At 33.3% G+C, this 19,527-nt stretch overlaps 2 protein-coding genes across 11 annotated transcripts in view; one reads left to right on the top strand and one right to left on the bottom strand.

Annotated features, from left to right (window-relative positions):
* Positions 1 to 1,939, top strand: part of LOC129574159 (uncharacterized) — a 12,625-nt gene extending 10,686 nt beyond the window's left edge. For 2 of the 3 annotated variants that reach the window (XM_055455666.1, XM_055455665.1), the window contains exons 9-13: positions 1 to 29; positions 109 to 368; positions 574 to 723; positions 794 to 1,030; positions 1,101 to 1,939. The exon at positions 1 to 29 is cut by the window's left edge and continues 2,029 nt beyond it. In XM_055455666.1, coding sequence (XP_055311641.1) covers positions 1 to 29; positions 109 to 368; positions 574 to 723; positions 794 to 1,030; positions 1,101 to 1,154 — 730 coding nt within the window. In that variant the 3' untranslated portion in view covers positions 1,155 to 1,939. The remainder of the gene's footprint in view (positions 30 to 108; positions 369 to 573; positions 724 to 793; positions 1,031 to 1,100) is intronic. The other variant, XM_055455667.1, reaches the window with a different exon arrangement.
* Positions 1,940 to 2,945: 1,006 nt separating this feature from the next.
* LOC129574160 (uncharacterized) overlaps positions 2,946 to 19,527 on the bottom strand; it is a 76,985-nt gene continuing 60,403 nt past the window's right edge. For 7 of the 8 annotated variants that reach the window (XM_055455668.1, XM_055455669.1, XM_055455674.1 and 4 more), the window contains 7 exons: positions 12,673 to 12,745; positions 8,859 to 9,026; positions 8,584 to 8,782; positions 8,237 to 8,371; positions 7,903 to 8,115; positions 5,156 to 5,413; positions 2,946 to 5,041 (listed from right to left, as the gene is read on the bottom strand). In XM_055455668.1, the coding sequence (XP_055311643.1) occupies positions 4,932 to 5,041; positions 5,156 to 5,413; positions 7,903 to 8,115; positions 8,237 to 8,371; positions 8,584 to 8,782; positions 8,859 to 9,026; positions 12,673 to 12,745 (1,156 nt within the window). In that variant the 3' untranslated portion in view covers positions 2,946 to 4,931. The remainder of the gene's footprint in view (positions 5,042 to 5,155; positions 5,414 to 7,902; positions 8,116 to 8,236; positions 8,372 to 8,583; positions 8,783 to 8,858; positions 9,027 to 12,672; positions 12,746 to 19,527) is intronic. The other variant, XM_055455671.1, reaches the window with a different exon arrangement.

The following is a 19,527-nucleotide window of genomic DNA, read 5'->3' as shown; positions in this document are numbered from 1 at the left end:
TTCACACTCACAGCATTATTCGCCATACGGTAAATATATTTATATATAGATTTCATCATAATTAATTCGAGAGCGTCGTTATGACTGCTTATCTCTTGTTCTTTTTAGGCTATCCACCAAGTTTCCAAGCTGGTTTATCATCAACACTTCCAACCTTTTCGAATCAACAATCGTCGTTATATAGTGAAACAAGCAGCAGTAGCTACACATTACCAACTACAACAGTATCATCATCACACTACTCCAATTCGGCATTCCATAAACCTGATGACAGTACCAATTCATCATATAGTTCGCATCAGCAACAGCCATCGATTTACAATAGCTCTTCATCGTTTGCTGCGCCCGTTTCAACCGCACAACCACAGGTAGAGGGTTTTAATTCATTCAAGAACAACTATGAAACTCGTTTCATTTAATTTCAAACTATGAATGTAAATATTAAATAGGAACTAAACGAACGCTAGTTTCACGCATTGGAGAGCATCAAACTCTCGCGCTTAATCATATGTTTTGTATTCATTAAATAACAATATGAGTGACTAATATTTTTGACTATAATCTTTGGAACAGAATACAACTCAACCGAAAACTACAGTCCCATTAACGATTCAGTCTAGCTCACAAGCATATCCTTCGCAGGCAACGTCTAACTCGCTACCAATACATCCATCAACAATTTCAACCGATTCAATCTCATCAATTTTACCGTCGCCCTCACAGGTAAGTCCAAACATGTGTGTTTTAATCATTAAACGCATAATCCAAATTTAAATTATTGGTTTTTCCACAGCAATACGCATCTCAATCGAATGCATCAGCAACACAATCACTATATTCATTGCCAATCGCATCAGCTGTACAGCCATACCAACACTACTACACGCCGCCGCAGGCACCAGCATTTCCGAGCTCACTTTACCAAGCACCAAACCCATATACTCAACCATTTATTCCACCAACCCTACAGCCCTATGCTAGTAGCCAATACTGGGGATCTCCCACATCAACTCAACAACAACACCAGCAAGTGAGTATTTTTAACTATTTTTTTTACCAAATTCCAAAAACAATAAAACAAAATATTTGTTTAAATTTAGCAGGCACAATATCGCACGTATCCGACGTATCCACCACCGTCTTGGCATCCATAGGGTTTACTGTACCCGTTCTTCTAACCAAATTATCCACGGAATCAAAATAGCGACTTCGAGTTTAACACTTGATGTGTGCGGCTAAAATAACATTGTACACTAAAATTTAAACGAAAAAAAATGAAGAAAGTATTACGCAAAGATATATGTAAATGTTCTTCCAATTGGCACAAGGTGGGAAAAGACACATGCATGAACAATTATATCCATTATTCAGTTAAAAATTACCATTTATTTCACAAAATAATTATGTTGATATTTTTTTGTGAGGTGTGTTCGAATAGATTGAAACGTTCGAATGATTCAGTTCAAAATGTCTATCGTAAATTTCGAATCATAAAAAATCGTTTCTCATCCTTTATTTATTACATATCTCGAAAAGAGACAGCGTCTAACGGAAAGTTTACACTATAGTGATGACAAACGATTATTTTGATAAAATATGAGGGATTGACATCCGTTATAGAAAAGAAAACAAAAAAATATTAGTATTACGAAAGAAAAATTGATAAAAGGCAGCTCATGACTTTCATAAAGGACACAGAAGTTTGAATCAAACAATCGAATTCGTGTAAAACATGAATTGGAGTAAAAAGAAAATCTTATTAAGCTGAGACATAATAGTAGGGTTGTAATTGTATGGATAGGATATTCAATTAGCAAAGTTCCATAACATAGAAAAGTACTTTACTGCTTAGTGAAGAGTTGATTTTAGCACCGTTCTAATGTTCATTTTAACTTTGAAATTATCCTAAATAAAAATTTAATTAGTTCGACAAAGAAAATGATCGAGTCGCCGTTGACTATTCTATATCTGATTAATTATGTTCAAGAACTTTCTTGTAATGCTCTCCTCTGATAGTTTCCATATTTAATTGAATTAATTTCGTTTCGTTCTCCAATAATACATGTTGTGACAAAATGAAATTCGTCACGTTTTTTTTTTAATTTTCTAGAATGGGATTTAAAATGAAGAAAACACAGTGCAATTTTATCATTATCTAACGAATTTAGGTGAAAATTTTGTAGATTTTAACTTGTTTTCGTCGTATAAAATTTGTGCTATTGACAAGTTAATTTTCATGGACGATTCAATAGTCAAGTCCTGTAGATAGGATAATTTTTAACATTTAATTACAAGAAAAAAAAACAAAGAGAAATACGAAATTCCTCTACTGACTCTGACACATTGACACACTGCTCGTTCACGTAATTCACCGCTCTTGAATTTTTCCATCATTGAAGGAATGAAATTATATATTCATTTTTGAAATATCATTAGGATCAATTTTAGATTTTATGTTTATGGATGGAAATTTTGGCCAAAGGTAAGCAAACAACAACAACAAAAAATGAACTCATTTGTTGGTTTTTCTAGTGTATCAATAAAATACGTAGTATTTTAAGCATAAAAAGCATTGAATGTTGAGCTCAAAAGATGTGAGAGAAGAAGAAGAAGAAGAAGAAAAAAATGAATACATACCCAATCTATCTATTGGTGAACAGTTCATTTCGTGTCCTAAAAGATTACTCTTATGTACTATGAAAAACAAACAAGTGAGCAATCATATAGTTGAAATAATATAAATATGCTAATTTTATGATAACATACTCTAATTATATATGTGTCAAAAAAAAGAAATTAAAGCAAAATAAAAATTATCAATCTTATATCAATAATAAAACGTTCGCATTTTTCATTCTTCGAAGTTTACTAAACTGTTATGAAGGCATCGATCTTTTTCACCCCAGAATTGATTCCATCAATGAACACCAGGAGTAAAACACCTCTTTTTTAAATTTTTTTTTCATTTTATTTACCTTCACCTTTTTAATATTTGAAAGAAAAAAATTACAATTTACTACCATTTTACAATTTTATATTCTAATTCACATATGCATGGTTTTTTGAAGAAAGAATTAATGAAGTGCAAAAGATAGTTGAGAATTGTTATCTAAAAAAAATCGATCTAAACATAAATTCTTGTTCTATTCTGATTATATTCATCTAAAAACTGATGTGACGATGAATGGTACATATTCTGTAGTATCATCAAAATAATTAGAAAGCTACAACAATTTTGTGTATCTTTTATTCGATCAACTATTCCCGAAATTCAGCCATTATAATATTGATTGTATTTTTCCGGGGCATATGTACAATGTCTTTTAAATATTTTACATATGAACATGCGTATGGTTCCGAAGTATTGGAGAGAAAAAAAAATTCAAGATGATATTACCAGCATTTAGCATAAAAAAAATTGCAATTATTCGTGTCACATCACAATGTGTTTACTTCGAAGTGTAAATGTGAAGACTTAAGTCGTATTCGACTCTGATACAGTTAGTATGAATATTTGGATTCTTGAGCAAATTTTTGGGTTTTCCAAAAACCGTTTTTGCTACGAAAATGCCAGTTTTTCATATGAACAATTTTATATAATTTTTTTTAAATGCCATGCAAGTTGTTTGAACATATTCCAAATAGATTGTCAATAGGGACAATGCTATTGGAATAATTTTGGCCCTACTTACTTTCAAACTATTAAACTATTATTTAGAAGAACTATACAAAAAAAAATATTCTGATTCACTATTCTAAGCTCTTAAAAATGTATATTTATAAAAAAAAACAAATTCATTACAATGTTTTTGTTTTTTGAATCAATTAGTGACTAATTTATGCAAAACTTAGCCCTTATACGCTTATGGGACTTTAAAAGTTGTCTGACAGTTGTTGGGACAAAGATAGTTCGCATATGCTTGAACAATATCTGATTTGTGATTTAGCTACGATCTTCACTGTATTCTCTAGACGGAACTTTGGAACAACTATAATGCACTTTGTAGCTTTAGTCAATGCCTGTCAGACTGCCATAGCGTTTATGTAAGCGTATAAGCAAATCAATCCTTATCGGTACAATGATAAGGACGGCTTTGCATCGATATTGCTATTGAATATATTTCTTTCTTTTTTTTTAACATCTGATCGCTCAGAAAAAAAGTACCATTAATTAAAGCTATTTTCAATGATTACAATTAAATGCCTGTATACGCATTGACGGCTCAATAACACTCAAATAGATTTTAATCAGCCAAACCGAAACAATTTTTAAGCGGATGGTAAATTTGTATATTTCAAAAATAGCTTTTGGTATTAAAAAAAATGGCATTCACTAAAAAGAAGTCAGTAGCGAACGTTTTTTTTTGGCAATTTCTAACACATACACACACATTCACACACTACAATATTCTATTGATTGAATAGTACATTTTTTACATTTCTTGTTGATTTTTTTTCTCCTAAGACAGACAATTCTCTTCATGGCGCGTTCATTAGTGCAGTGAAAACTGGTTTGGCGTCTACTTTTCCATTATCTTAAGTATTAAACTGAATGTGGCTAGCTCCAACATTTTTTTGTTTACCTTTTACTTTCAAATGTTTGGTACAATAACTTACAACGTTCATCATCATCATAAAATTGGCAGCGAAGTAATAATAAATAATTAACTGATAAAAAATTTAATACATTTAATAAAATTGGTCAAGTTGGTTTGGGAGCCCCCTCCCAAATTTAAGTAAAAAAAAAGTAAAGAAAGAAAGATTGAACGTTCAACAATGTTTCCTGTTGTGAATGAACATTAAAGAAAACCGACTGTGGAAAGCGCAAAAAGACAGCATCGAAACTTAAAAGAAAGGAAGTACAATTTTCAAGATCTTCTAAGATTTGTCTTAATGTTTTAAGTCACTTCTTTTGAATCAGATGCAAACGTTCAGTCCCATTCCCCGATGTACATAGCTCTCTGCTGAGGAATATACCCGCGCGTTGGTAACGGTAACCGCCCGTAGATATGATTGTATGGTGATTCGATCATGTCAGAATCTACAGATGAAAAAAAAATTGGAGAACAATTTTATTTTTATTTTTTTCAAAAATATTCGGCATGTGTGGGTGTGGCGGAATGCTAATAAATATAAATACAAAGAAAAAAATTACCAATTCCGCTTTCAAAACTTCTAGTATGTAACATCATATGGTGTGGATATTGTGCTGAGTGCGCATGATGACTACCATACAAGTGTTGAGGATGCATCTGATGCAGTTGGTGCAGTGACGCCAATGATGCGGCTGGGTGTTGTAAATTAGATACGGATATTCTCTTCATTGGTGACAAATTATCTTTAGCCTTGTTTTTCGATGATTTTACCACGAAATTTGGTACACGCGCCCGTAAACCACAGTAGTAGGGATCATCTGAAATCAAAACATTGCACTTAATATGATTGAGGCAGATCAAATCGACAAAAAAAATCCCGATAATGCTTGCAGCTAACGAATGAAAAGTAAAAGTGCGGAAACGAAACAAATCTATCATTTTATGGCGAATAATGGTAATTTTCATTTGAACATTTTTCGTTTGTGTTCATGACTGCAGCGACCGTAGACAATTCGAACGATTTCGGTTTTATTTCTGTTGCTCAACACCATTCGCAAAAGAGAATGAAAGTATCAACCTAATTAATGCTATGTGTATTTAATGATGTGAAAAATCGATTGCAATAAGAATTGCCTATATTAATTCTTGGGTGCACATATCAGTCAAGACTTTTATGCCACACAATCGACTATATTTAATAAATGAAGAATTTTCTACAAAATTTTCTCCAACTATATATTTCACCTCTCCTCGAAGTCAATGACGCTTTAAAAGAATTCTTTGAGTAATACCCGAAAATAATGCGGTATTGCGCAAATTTAAACTATCACAGCTCAAGACTTAGTACAAGCAGTGTTACCAAGTAGAGCGTTAGTGTGATTGTCGGTTGTCATTCGTTTTATTGCATTTTATTCGAATGAGAAAAATGTATCAGTATAGGTGGTAATGGAACCGAACAGCATATAAAAAATGCTTTCTAAATTGTATAATAAACAATATAAGCTATCACATAAAATACACAATATTCATTATGTGGGTATGGGCAGGCAGTAAGCCATTAAATGATAAAACCAGCGCAAGTTAGCTGTAACAAACTTTAGTCACTTTATTTCAATAATTCGCTCTGCAATGGCCATGCATGCAGGCACACTTCAGTGTTTGTGCTCTATCCATGTGATCGCTTTGGATTCGCTTTCGCTCGACTCACCAAGCGGTAATCAACGTAATATCGATTTACATACACTGTTCATTTTGAACACGGTTATTTTTAGTTGTCTTTTTATTTGGATCATATTTTCGTTACATGTTAAGAATAAATTTCAATTTACCATTACTTTTTTCACCATTGTTATTACCGCTGATAGTTTTTGTCTCTGTTCCTCTTTAGTTTTGTGGGTAGAAAATACGAGAATGCTTGATGATGTTGAATCATTGAGCAGTGCAATCGAGACATATATTTATTTGAGTTTGTGGCCATTTCGCGACCATTGCCTTCATTCTGTTATCATTTGCGTTTTGTATGTGTACTCTCTAGGATAGGAATGCTAGCTTAGTATATCTATTTAGCTATTTAGCCATTTCAATTCCATAGAAATATTGCTTGAAGATGTTTCAGAATTGTATCGTCATTTATTTTCGTTTATAGTAATAATTTTCGACTCATAGCATGCTTACGCATAATATTTTATTACAGTCAGAACTGAACTCGTGAGAATATTTGTCGAACTTCATCACTTTGCATAAAAAAATATGCACTTTGCCGAAGAAGAATTTTGCAATCAGTACATCAACATTCCCATATCCAAATATTACACTTTGAATTCTGGGACTTGGATTTTTTAAGCCGTGATCACAACAACAATTTATTCCTCTTATATGGAGTATTTCAATGTGAAACAGTTGAGTCCAACGAATATTCTCAGCGACTCAATGCAATAGCTTAAATTTGCATGGAAATTAAAATTGTTGCGGATCCAATTTAATCGTCCGTAACCTAGGAGAGGATCTCCAGTAAAACAAAACAAAAAAAATACAGATTTTTCACCTCAATATTAATTGAAAAATGTATCATTGCTCATTATCAGCACATTGGCATGGTGCTTATGTGAAAACAGGTGTTTCATTCAACGAATGTTCACTAAATCACCTGACAATAGATCAAACGTTGCATCGTGCAAATTTTTCATTTACAATACACAAAGAGAAAGCGCACCAAGTTTCAGTTTTATGAAAATCTCATTTCAATGCATTTGGCTCGCATACAAACGGCGTCGACGATAAGTGAACTATCTGCTTCGATTACTATGCGATTTACATTGCACAGACGTTTGAATCATCGATCCACATACGAGAACCATGCACGCACATTCACATACATCGTAGTTCAACAACAGCAACAGCAACAGCAACAGCAACAGCAACAGCAAACAACAAACAAGAGAAAAAGAGAGAATAATTGACTCGAAAATGAAATAAACTTAAAATAAAACAATATTTATCTTGCACTATTTTCTTTCTAATGCACTATGCTACACTGAATGCACTGTACTGTACATGCTCCAATAGTGACGCATAGAATAGCTTTCAATTTTCTATAGCGATCGAATGCAATGCAATTCAATGCAGCAACTCTACTTTGCTTTCTCCCATTTTACGTTCGATCCATAGTTTATGTACGTTTATTTAATTGCTTTCGCAATGTTTTACTTCTTCAATTTCCAAGCATATGTTTTTTGAGCGCTATGTATCTTTCAGTACATTTTTACTGCAACAGAGCATGATTTTAGGGGGAAAAAATAGTCCATACCATATTTTTTGTTTAGATCTCGCCCTTTGTCTGATTTAACACGGAATGCTTTCAATCGATCATCTTCGTTGATGTCATCATAGTCAGGCTTTGGAATATCATGTGGATGATAAATATTATCGCGTGGCGGCAGTTTCGGTGGTTTCTCACTACGACGTGACGCTAGTTTTTGTGTTTGTAATAATAATTGTTCGCGGGTGGCTGCTACATGACCTGAAATAATCGAATGTTAACAAATGTTTCATCGATGGCCAACAGAGGCACTTGTGCTACAATGTGTCCGCTGACCGGCGTATCAATTAAATTATGGAGAGAAAAATTTGTGCATACGAACCTGGAGCGCTATTACTATTGCCAAAACCAGAACTACCCGAACTACCACTACCCCCACCATTACCTGCTATGCTGTAAGGGTCTTCATCTGGAATTGGAATCCTTGGCCGATTCTTTATATCGAGTGGTCGATGCACTGTAGATTTTAGTTGAATAAATTTGAAAAAAAGAACATCGAGTTAAAGCAAAAGTGATGCAACGGTGTAAACCAAGTAAAGTACAGATCTGTACAATATGCTACAAATCATCTAACAGATGTTTTCATTTGATGGGAATATTCCTCTTGAATTGTTCAAAAAACGTTACTTTCGGCTGAATTGTTCACAGTAATACAGAAGGAATTCTCACCTGGCGGTAGTTTACTCTTCAGCATATCCATTGCTACTACATTTACTATAAGCACCCATATTGGGCAATCCAAAATGTCATTTTCAGCTTTAACGAATGCAACTAGCGAAAGGCACTGCGTTTCTAATCGCCTACGATCTGGATATGCCCTCCTCAATTCACGGTTCACATTTGATTGAAACTTTTTCATATCAAATAACTGTAAAAATCAGCAACATATTTAGGATGAGTACATTTATCATTGGTAATCATGAAAATTGACCACTCTGTCTCACCTTAACAATTTTTTCACTCTCTAATGCAGAATTTGGTTGTTTCAAGATTTCTGCTCCGATGGCCGTCTCATCATTAGCATTTGCTGCTGTACTTTTGACATAAACGTTGCTTTTGGCATAACGTCGAATTAAAATATTACCAGCGTCATCCATCTTGATTTTAACACCCTGAAATTATTGATTTCAATTTAGATTTTAATTTTTGTTGCTAACATTCCAAATTCAAAATAGTCCAAATCTAAATATTTTACACATGTGTATCTATGCTATCCAGTGATCCTATTATCAAGCTTGGCAACGCTGTGCTTTATAACTGAACTAAACCGAAATACTCTGAATGCATCAACGCATTAAATTGATCAAATACGCACCCGAACAGTTATAAATCTACACGAAATCTTATACTTTATGGTAACAAAAATCTACATCGCAATTACGTTAGACTTGGGAACACTAAAAATAGACTCTGTCAATTCTACGAGATTCATTTTGCTTTGATATATTGAACAGAAAAATTCATTCTATTTGTTGCCTAAATCGTTATTATAAGGCCGTTATCACAATAGATATGAAATGAAGTGATCCATTAGTTCACAAAAGCAGCAATTATTGGTGAGACTTATTTGATTGTTGTTCAGCGATTGCTTTCGCCTCTGTATCTTTTATATCGGAAGAGAAAGTAGGCGCAGAATCACTTTGGATTCACTTCCGACTCGAATGCAACTCGAAACTCAACTATCATTCAATATTTTTATTGATTCCACAGAACTTTTTTATTGTTGTTTTGTCACACAGCGGTAGTAGCAACCTGCTGTTCATCATAATCATTCGGCGAATCGACATGAAAACGAATTCAATGTGATGCCTAATTAAATAATTATTTGTACGTACATCGTACACAATAAGGAGCGCTTGTCTGCGATAACCGCGTACGGCTTAAGCAATCTTTCATCGAGCATCGATATTTGTATCGGTATCCATTTGTGTTTGAAAGTGAAACATGTTTTATTCCGACGTGTTTATTCATTTTTCACTTTCTAACCTGAATCGAGCGGATAAGCTGAAATTTTACTCTGGCTTTATGTTGCTGTGACGCCTCGATATTATTTTTCGTCATTTGCTTCCGTTGTTTGCCAATTAAATATGATAACGAAATAGAATGCAGCCTCTATCGCATACAATTTCTCTAGTTGAACACAAATACTCATTTTCTTTGCTAACCGTTTGGTGAGTACTTTCTCGCCGTGCGCAAACTTGCTTTCGAGATATGTGTAAGCAAGGCAAGGTAAGCGGAGACATGTGCAATGAAAAATGATTCGATTCACTTGCGCGTTCCGATGGCAATTTGAATGGCATATTTAACCAAGATAATAGCAATTAAAATCATTTCCTTCAGTGTTCATTGATGGCCATGTTTACATAGTAAATTTTTATTTGCCAACGAGGTGCAATAGTGAGTAGAATGAAGAAGAAAGGGGAAAAAAATTACGTGCATTTAGTTCCTCATTCTTTTAGCCGGCATCAACATTTGGTATATTATTGTTGGTTTCGTTTGTGATCAACAGGACATCGTTGGACCCGAGCGTTGCAAAAAGCAAAAGGAATGAAAAATTGCTAACATTTTTTTCGTGTATGTTGAACTGAAACCAAATTAAATGTTGAGATCGAATTGCATTCGCATTTGTTATGTATCGCAATGGCAATTATTTATTTTCGTTTACAATTTGTTAGTTTTCTTCTCTCTTTTTTTCATCTCAAACAAATACAAATGTTTGCTTATTCCTTATTCCAACACACAAACATATATGTATTGATCGCCACACACTATTTCCTTCATAATTCTTGAAATTCCAAAAAATTAGCTCCTAAAGGAATGTTTTAATGCGAATTGCATCGTTCGTAATTACGGCACCATTTATTTTGAGCACACAGGTGTTTTCACACAGTTTGTCTTCTCATCCAACCAAATGGCAATGGAAATTCACGAAAAATTACTGGAAATGACAGAATCTTGAAGAAATTTTTGCAAATTTTCTGGAGTCGCCAGGAGTTTGAGACAAAGAAACTGATGATGCTTGCTGTTTGTTTTGCATTTCGAAATATTAGTAATTTGTGAGCTTCTGATGTCTTTTATTATTGATTGAAAATGAATTTTTCGCCATTTCAGAACAAAATGAGACAATAGATAGATAATAAATTCGCATACAAAAATTCGTAGATCCATTGCAATGGTTCGTTTACATTGAATGGCCAAAATTTGTCCAGATTTGATGCACTAGTTTGCATTCCTCTTTCATAAGCGAAAGCATGTAATAGTATGGCAAAAGTAAAGGAAAAACGTCTTTTAAAACACCGATTTCATTCAAAATTTGGAAAACAGACTAAGATTAAGCCCAAGTTTGATTAACCACAGTATACAGCATTTTAAGTTTAATGGTGGTGGTATTTTGAATGTTTTATAATTCGCACATGAGCGCAAATACAACAGTAAAACCATTGAAGATGAAGTATAACCGAAGGAATGGTAATGATAAAATCTTTTCATTTGATAGAATTTCATCTAACGTGATGTGATGAAGAAAATGAATGAAAAAAGAGATAGCAGTGCAAAAAAATGCCCGAAACATAACAAAAATTGCTCGCTCTAATGCACACAACAGTCTCTCAATACACAGCATACATTAAGAGTTAAAGGAAATTGTTTGTTTGTCTCAGATGCTATGTTAGATCAGGTATGTATATACGCTAACTGTTGTCGATGAAATTTACATTCAAGCATTAAATGGCAGTACAAAAATGTGAAATTCGTTCACAACCTTGTAATTCGCTTCTTTTTTTTCGGAAGATATTTGAAAAAAAAAGAAGAGGAATATCGATTAAAATAAGATACAATTGCAGGCTGTATACCAGGCGGAATGGAAAACCGTATGACAAAAAAGAAGAGAAAATCGATAGTATGCTGTATCGGGAATTTGTTGTAGTGTATTTGTTATTGGAAAGCACATGGTTTCCCTAATCTATAGATAATGGTATGTGCAAAGTGATAAATGTGAGACATCCGAAGATTTTTCATTCAAGCCTACAGCAAAAACCCCGAACCGGCTGACAACAAACAATGGACCGAAGCCATGTGAAGAGTATTTTCTTTCTCCTTCTTGTTTTTTTTTCTTCTATAAAAATGTGTATGGATAAAGAAGTTCTCTATAGAAGAGGTTTTTCAACAGCCAAATATCCGATTGGTATTCTAATCTTTTGATCAGATTGTGGTTCACAAAACGCCGTTTGTTATCATCGATAAATGGCATGAGCTGCCCGACTATTGAATTTAAAGCAGAACAACAGCACATTCTCAACTAACACTATCGTATCAATCGAAATGTTTTTGTTAAACGTTCCGCTTAAATTTTTAACGATCTACGTTGAAATTGTGAATACATATTTTCGGAAAAGAACATTGTTGATAAAATTTGAAGAAGCCGTCGATTTAACATGGTGAGCAAAATAAAATACAATTAACAAACAAATAGCTTGGTACAATGAAAATGCAGATGCAGTCGTAAAATGATTACATCTTTAATCTATCAAGCAAATCGTAAGAGCCGCTTTGTGACAAAAAAGTAAATGTTTAAAAGCGGACGAATAAAAAAAATCTACTTGTTGATAATAACTTAAATAGCCATAGTGAACTCATTTCATGTGACGTAATATTGTATTAAAACTATAACTAAAATTAACGAGATAGCATTATCTGCCTAGATAACTATAAAATCGACTGAATTGAATTTTTCCAACATATTAGAAATGTTCAATTTACCTGTCCGACATGCCGCTTTAGTTCTTCCGTCTTTGGGTCTCTCATTGGATTATCGAAACCACTTAAACCGATTCTGCGAAAAGAAAGAAAAAATAATTAAAGTTTCAATTGCTTATATTAAAAATTTTCCGATAATTGTCTTGATTGAAACCATATCAGATTTTTGGTTTTATCTATTACAAACAACAATTGAATCTCTAATAATAATGGTCAGATTTTGTTATGCAATGAATTAATTCAATTGTTGACCTTCTAGCCTTGAAACGCGCAAAACTGTATCGGATCAGCATCCAATCACAACAAAAAAAATGAAGTAAGCTTAAGCTCTAGATTTAATAAAAACGTTGAATGAAAAACAACAACAATTACAGTTGATACGATCGTAACCACGATCTGATCGTATAAACGAACTTATATGCCCGTAATACTATGGCTACCTTTCACTTTCAATGAACTATACGAAATATGTGTTTTTTCATACATCTACTGAACTGAACTGAGTGGTGGAGTGTAATTTTTGCACACTTGAACATAAACGATAGCACGTTCCAAAGTAAATTATGCAATCTCCGTTCAAATTCTCTCTGGTTTGAAGAAAATAAAAGCAATTATACGTACAAATCTGCAATCTATCAGCAGATAATGTTTCATCAGTGAGCAAATGTTTACAATGAAAATTGTACCAACGTTAGTTCTACGTAGTTTGAAAGTGTTCAGGTTGTTTAGATGAGTTTCTAATTGAATTAAATACGAACTATTGGGAATTCTCATTTTTAAACTCCGTTTGCAGACCATTGGGAATGTTTCCAAAAGTGATAACAGCAACAATTTGATTCCATTTTTACGTGCAACACTTCAACGCTTCATTTCGGAAAAGTGTGAAATCTATTTTCAGAGAAGTTAATTCAAGAGAAAGAAGTAAAATCATACATCTACTTGTGTCTCTTATTTCCCGTGCGAGACTGTTTGTGCGGAACAATTGAATAAAATATAAGTTCAATGAATCCGTCACTAGATTGACTCACATTATTTTGAAATAAGTCGATGTGTGATAAATATTGTGGATCATCCAATTTGTAGCATAGGTGTAACGAATAAATAATAAGTAATAAAAGATTTTATTACTTATTCCTTTTATGTGATTATTCATTTATTCGTTATTCGTTCTTACTCGCGAATAAGAACGAATAATTATTCATTTATTCATGCAAGAAACGAATAAAAAATGTAATAAAAATTGAATAATATATGAAACGAATAAGAAGTGAATAAGAAACGAATAAGAAAACGAATGAAAATTGAAAAAGAAGTTGTAAGAAGTAATAACTATTACAACTTATTCACGAATAAATGAATAATTATTCGTTCTTATTCGCGAATAAGAACGAATAAATGAAAAAATATGACAAAAGTAATAAGTGAATAAAAAAACGAATAATTATTACAAAAATTAACACCTATGATTTGTAGCATAGAATATTGGCCAGTTTTCCTCCAAATTTGAAGTTCAAATATCATTTTTTTTCTCACAAATTTGGAATGAGCGTGTAAAAATCATTATCATCCGAATATATATACATATGAATGTATATTTTTAAGTAAGAGTGGAAGTCTTAAAGATTAAGTTATAATTTGGATGATTTATACTATTTTGGGATAAAATCCATTTTAATTTCGTATAATTTTTAAATCGTATCCAAATTATTCCATAAAAAGGAATTAAAATTAAAATTCAATTTGAATATGTCCATTTGTTTTTAATTATTGGTTGAGGAGAATGTATGCAAAACAATAAGTGTGTTTGTTTTGTCCAGAATAATCTTGAGAAACTGTTTGTAGTTGGAACATGTAAATCAATCGGCCAAGCAAACGTGGTGAGCGGTTTCTAATGAGAAATTAACTTATCGACATTGGAATTGATCTAGTCTCGTTCCGAAAATTGCCAGTTTGTCTAGATTAATTATGCAAATTATATTAAATGCACTGGAATGTAGAACAACGACAATAAACCACATTTTAAACGAGGGCGTTGTCATTGTGAAAGTAGAAAAAAAATGCTTCAATATGCGAGAGCTGTAACTTCATCCCATGAGGAGGAATGAAAAGGAAACCGCTTCATGAAAAGTGATGAGATATAAGATGTTTGGATTGGTTTACTCCTTTATTCACACAACACTCTGCATTGCATTTTTACAGTGTTTTTTTTTCGCTGTAGGACTACCTGGCTTATTATTTTTGCTTATGTAAGTTCTTTTTGTAGCATGCAATCATAAATTACATAAAAAAAACTTGTATATATGGTTTGAGTAAAGTGGACGACCTTGTGCTTTCTTGGCGCTGTTCAAAGACACATATATCGACCAAAATCATTTTCCTTTCAATTTTTAATTTCATTTTATCAACTCTTAATAGTTTATATACAGTGGAGTCTATTTAAATGTTTTGTATTTATCATCAATATATATCCAGCGCACCTTATACGTAAACATGGTTGGCTTTTCCGCGTCTCATATGAAAACTAGAATGAAATTTGTATCAACAAAGCGAGGTCATATCGCACTTGAATCCAAGGCAGAAAATTTTAAGATTCTAATATAACACACACACATTGGGATGAATTATCCATATTCGAACAAAAAGAGTTAAAATATGAATGGGTAAGTTTGCAACGGTAGGTTTAACAATGAGCTCATTATGGCTCGAAAAGGGAACGCGTAGTGCTTGAAATAAAGAATGACCGGATGAAATGCGTAACTTTGATATACGTACAGAAAAAAATACGCTACATGCGTTCTTTAGATCGTTTTAATGTGCAAGCGATGCCGAATGATATGATGCGTATACATTTGTTGGGCTTTGCTTTCGATATTGGGGCCAATTCGAGCTCATAAGCAAACAAACGAAATGTTAGACGCTGCTATACCGACAGCTCTATTGCTTCAACACACTTGCGTTGTGTGAGGTGTATATTGTTTCTGGCACACAAAAAAACCTTTTCAACGGAATGAATACCGTAAACAGTGAAGGCGTCAAGAATGTAACTACTTTCGATTTCAAAAGATTCATCGCAAAAAAAGAAGAACAAAGTATACACAGAAAGCCGATCCGATTGGCATTCGCGCTGTGCACATTTGGAAACTTAAGACTGTTTTAAGTATTTGTGTAGAAAAAAAAAGGCCTCGTTCGATGATTACATGTAGATTTCACAAACACCCAACTATTTGCTATGACTCGCTTCAAACATCATTTACGTTAAAATGAACATATCTTTAGTTGAGTAATGAACAAGGTAATGAATATCCGACAACATTTAACAAAAATCTAAACTATCATTTTTTTTCTTCAAATTATACTTGATTACGAATCAGTCGCAAATGCAACTCAAATCACATGGAATCCTTGCAGAAAAACGTGTTCATTACGGGAATAACGCATAATTTTTCCGTCACTATGTTTAAAGTTGATTTAGCGTTGTTTCAAGATTCAAATGTTTAATGAAGCTTAAAATAAAGTCGACTGAATCCATAGAATATATATGTATTCATTTTTTAAACCCACAATCGAACATTTTTTGTGATGAGGTACTTCAAAATTCTTCAAATATCAACACATTTATTTTGCTATTGAGCCCTTTGATAAGGTTATGTCCGCCGTTTACTTATCCAACATGCAAATAACTTTGTTTCGTTGAATTTAATTTCTTTGAATCGAAATTGAATTTGATTTTACTTCTTCTGATGCAGGGAAAAAAAACGAAAATTATACCGTAAACATTTTGTTTTCTTCTTTGAATAGACTTGGTTCATTTGACTGGACACGATGCAAAATTGATACATATTTTGAGCGCACGGTATTTCTGTACAGTACACACAAGTACTACTATATTAGTAATAGTTTTGTCACAAAAAGAAAGATGAAAGAGAAAACAATCACGATGAAAATGTTCGCAATTAAATGAACCGCCAGTTGAACTGCCGCATTTCTCAATTAAATAAATGTCGGTGGAAATGCCATGAAAACACAAACAATTCAAATTAAATATATTTACCAAACAATGTGGTAATTAATAATATTCACGACGAGAGTGTAAAAAGCGGTTCATATTTTATTTTCGGTTGGTTGGTGTGTGTTCGTGTGCTTTTTTATGCAACGTTTAGTGGAACAAATGTTAAAAAGTTTACGTGAGGTCTAAATTGTCTTTTTCCTCTATGCCATTATGTAATGAAGTACTGCGTTCGAGTTATATGTGAGTCAAAGTGACGCGATTCGATTAATAGTTCCCGAAAAAAGCATTAGCAAATTGCACGGTTCAAGCAGCTGTGAAAATAGAAAATCAACGCGCTACTGCATGAGAAACGACAACAAGCAACTACACACATTCAAATGAAGAAGAAGAGAAAAAAACACAATCCACATGCAAATAACAAACCAACAAATGTAAATAGCGCGCACGATTTTTTCGAGTCTTTTCATTTAAGCTTTTAAAAAAAGCATCTAAAACGTTTGTTTAACAGCTGATTACTTACGTGTGTTGATCTTAAATTACTATTTGGAGCAAACTCTACGACCATACTTCAGTTAATGTAAACATCAATCGACACAACCAAAATGGATGGAGAAAAAAAATCGATGCGGAATCAGTTTTTACTGCGATTTAATTCATTTGAATGTGTGGTCATTTCGTGTTTTTATGAATGTGATTTCGAAGTATACATAGATAAATTCTTTAATCGCCCGTTTCATATAGTCATTCGAGCTTCGCTCCAGATTAATCTACTTTTTTTTGCAACCAACTCCATTTTCCCGCTTAATTGCAATTAAACGACAAATCGTATGTGGTCAGTTTTTATTTCGATTAGGAGGAGAATGGCGCAGCGCGTGAAAACTCTCAACTCCGTTAGAAAAACCAATCTATTTTTATTCAAATTTCAGTTGGATTGAGCACGTGCTGTGCATTCCCCTATCTACGTCAATTGACTATTGTTCAATCTATACGTTGTGTGTTTGTGTTTTTTTTTTATAAGAAAAGAGTTTTTGTTTCTGTTTTTTTTTGCCCACTTATGACTATTATTAATGAACAGTTTGCTTGGCGGTTCGCTGAAAATGAAAGTACTACTAATTCGTGCTCAGCAAAATCGAAGTATCGTTGTTTATTTAATTCGTGAAACGTGAACTAAATCGGAACAATATTTTTGTACAAACTTTTAAAACGCCTCGGCATGGAATGATTGAACATCGAAATCAAAGAATTTGCAAATCAATATCCAATCAATGGCTCTTCTACATCCGACAATGATTGTAGGCTAACGTAAACATAATGAAACGCTTTCAATTTGACTTTTTTTTGTCGTCAACTTTCAATTCGCCTTACAATCCATGCTGTGTTTATCAGTTGCATATAATGTACTTTCAAACGTAGGCTTAAGCTGGCAAACTTGAATGACAAATAAAATGTTTGCAGTGATATTCTTCGAATCATTGGACTGTACGATTTGAAGCTGCAACACAAAATAGACAATTCGATTAAATATTTACATTTGGCGAATGGTCCATGCAGCAGTAATATAGTTTTTTGATCAAGGGAAAGCGGCATATATTATGCCACGAAATGTGCGCGGATTATCAGAATAGTATTATTTTGAAAATGTTTTCACTGATTTTAATTGATCGACAGATTTCAAGTTCAAACGTGGCGATCACTTAAGCTCTTTCTGCGATCATTCTGCGATCATTTGGAATATAATGATATAATGGCCTGACCGCGACATGAGAGATCGTATGATATTTGGTAAAAAAAAAGGTGACACCGAAGAAAAACAAAGTTGTGTTCCAAAACACTTTGAGAAAACTGTACAACTCGCTTGCATTTCCACTAACCGGTAAGAGTGAAAACAGCTTCAACAGCACATCATGCAAATCGGATAAGTGTCATTTTATTATTGCTGTAATAATTTCCTTTTTGTCGTCTTTCGACGTGTAGGAGCGAATGCACGATAGTTGTGATTTCAAACTTGCGTAATAAAATGAATTTTGCCGAGCGAATGCCAGTCGCCCCAAAGCAGTTACTGCAATGCCTCAGTTCTGAATAAGGAAGCAATAAGTCGTTCAGTTTGAGCACACAATTTTGCATTGAGACAAAACCGATTACATAAATTCGAGAGAGAAAAAACAACCAAAACAACAACAGCAGCAATACTCAAAAATTGTCAGTCCATTGTTGTTTGCACCACGTACAATATGTAATCGAAATTCAATTACTTTTGGAGACCAGTGTTTTATTTGGGCCCGATTATTAACTACCACTGTATATTGGATAAATGCTCTGAACAAATGAAATGGCGTTACAATGCAATAAACAAGCCTTATCAATTGATCGCAATAAATTTATTTTCGATTATTTGAGTGATGTTGTCATCGTATGTGATCATTGGTATATAATACGGCCGCTAGGTTGGCCTACATTCGAATCATTGGGTACGGTTAACGACATGCCAACACACTTCTCCAAATTCATAGCGATCGGCTACATTTAACTGCATAAAACAAAACATTCATGCTCTTCTTCAAATGTCACTACAGTCTGCAGGGTCACATTCGAAATATTGGCGAAGAAAAAAAAAAGTAACCAGTTTTAGTCGTAAATGTGAGGACACTTGTTTATAAATCGGCTGAAGATGATGGCATCGATTGAACTTTTACAGCATTTTCGTTTCGTTTTGTCTTTCGTTCTCGTTGTTGTTGCTGTGTTTTATTTTTAAATATAAATTGGCATCGCATGGCATGAATTGTAGGTTCACTTTAAACCGTCTCTCATGCTGTTTGATGTGATACAAAATTCAAGTACAAATTAAATTA

The sequence above is a fragment of the Sitodiplosis mosellana genome, unplaced genomic scaffold (genome assembly GCF_009176505.1).
Source record: "Sitodiplosis mosellana isolate CC-2019 unplaced genomic scaffold, AAFC_SMos_1.0 Smas_scaffold_6150, whole genome shotgun sequence".
Lineage (NCBI taxonomy): Eukaryota > Metazoa > Arthropoda > Insecta > Diptera > Cecidomyiidae > Sitodiplosis > Sitodiplosis mosellana.
This window is presented reverse-complemented; position numbering and strand designations above follow the sequence as displayed.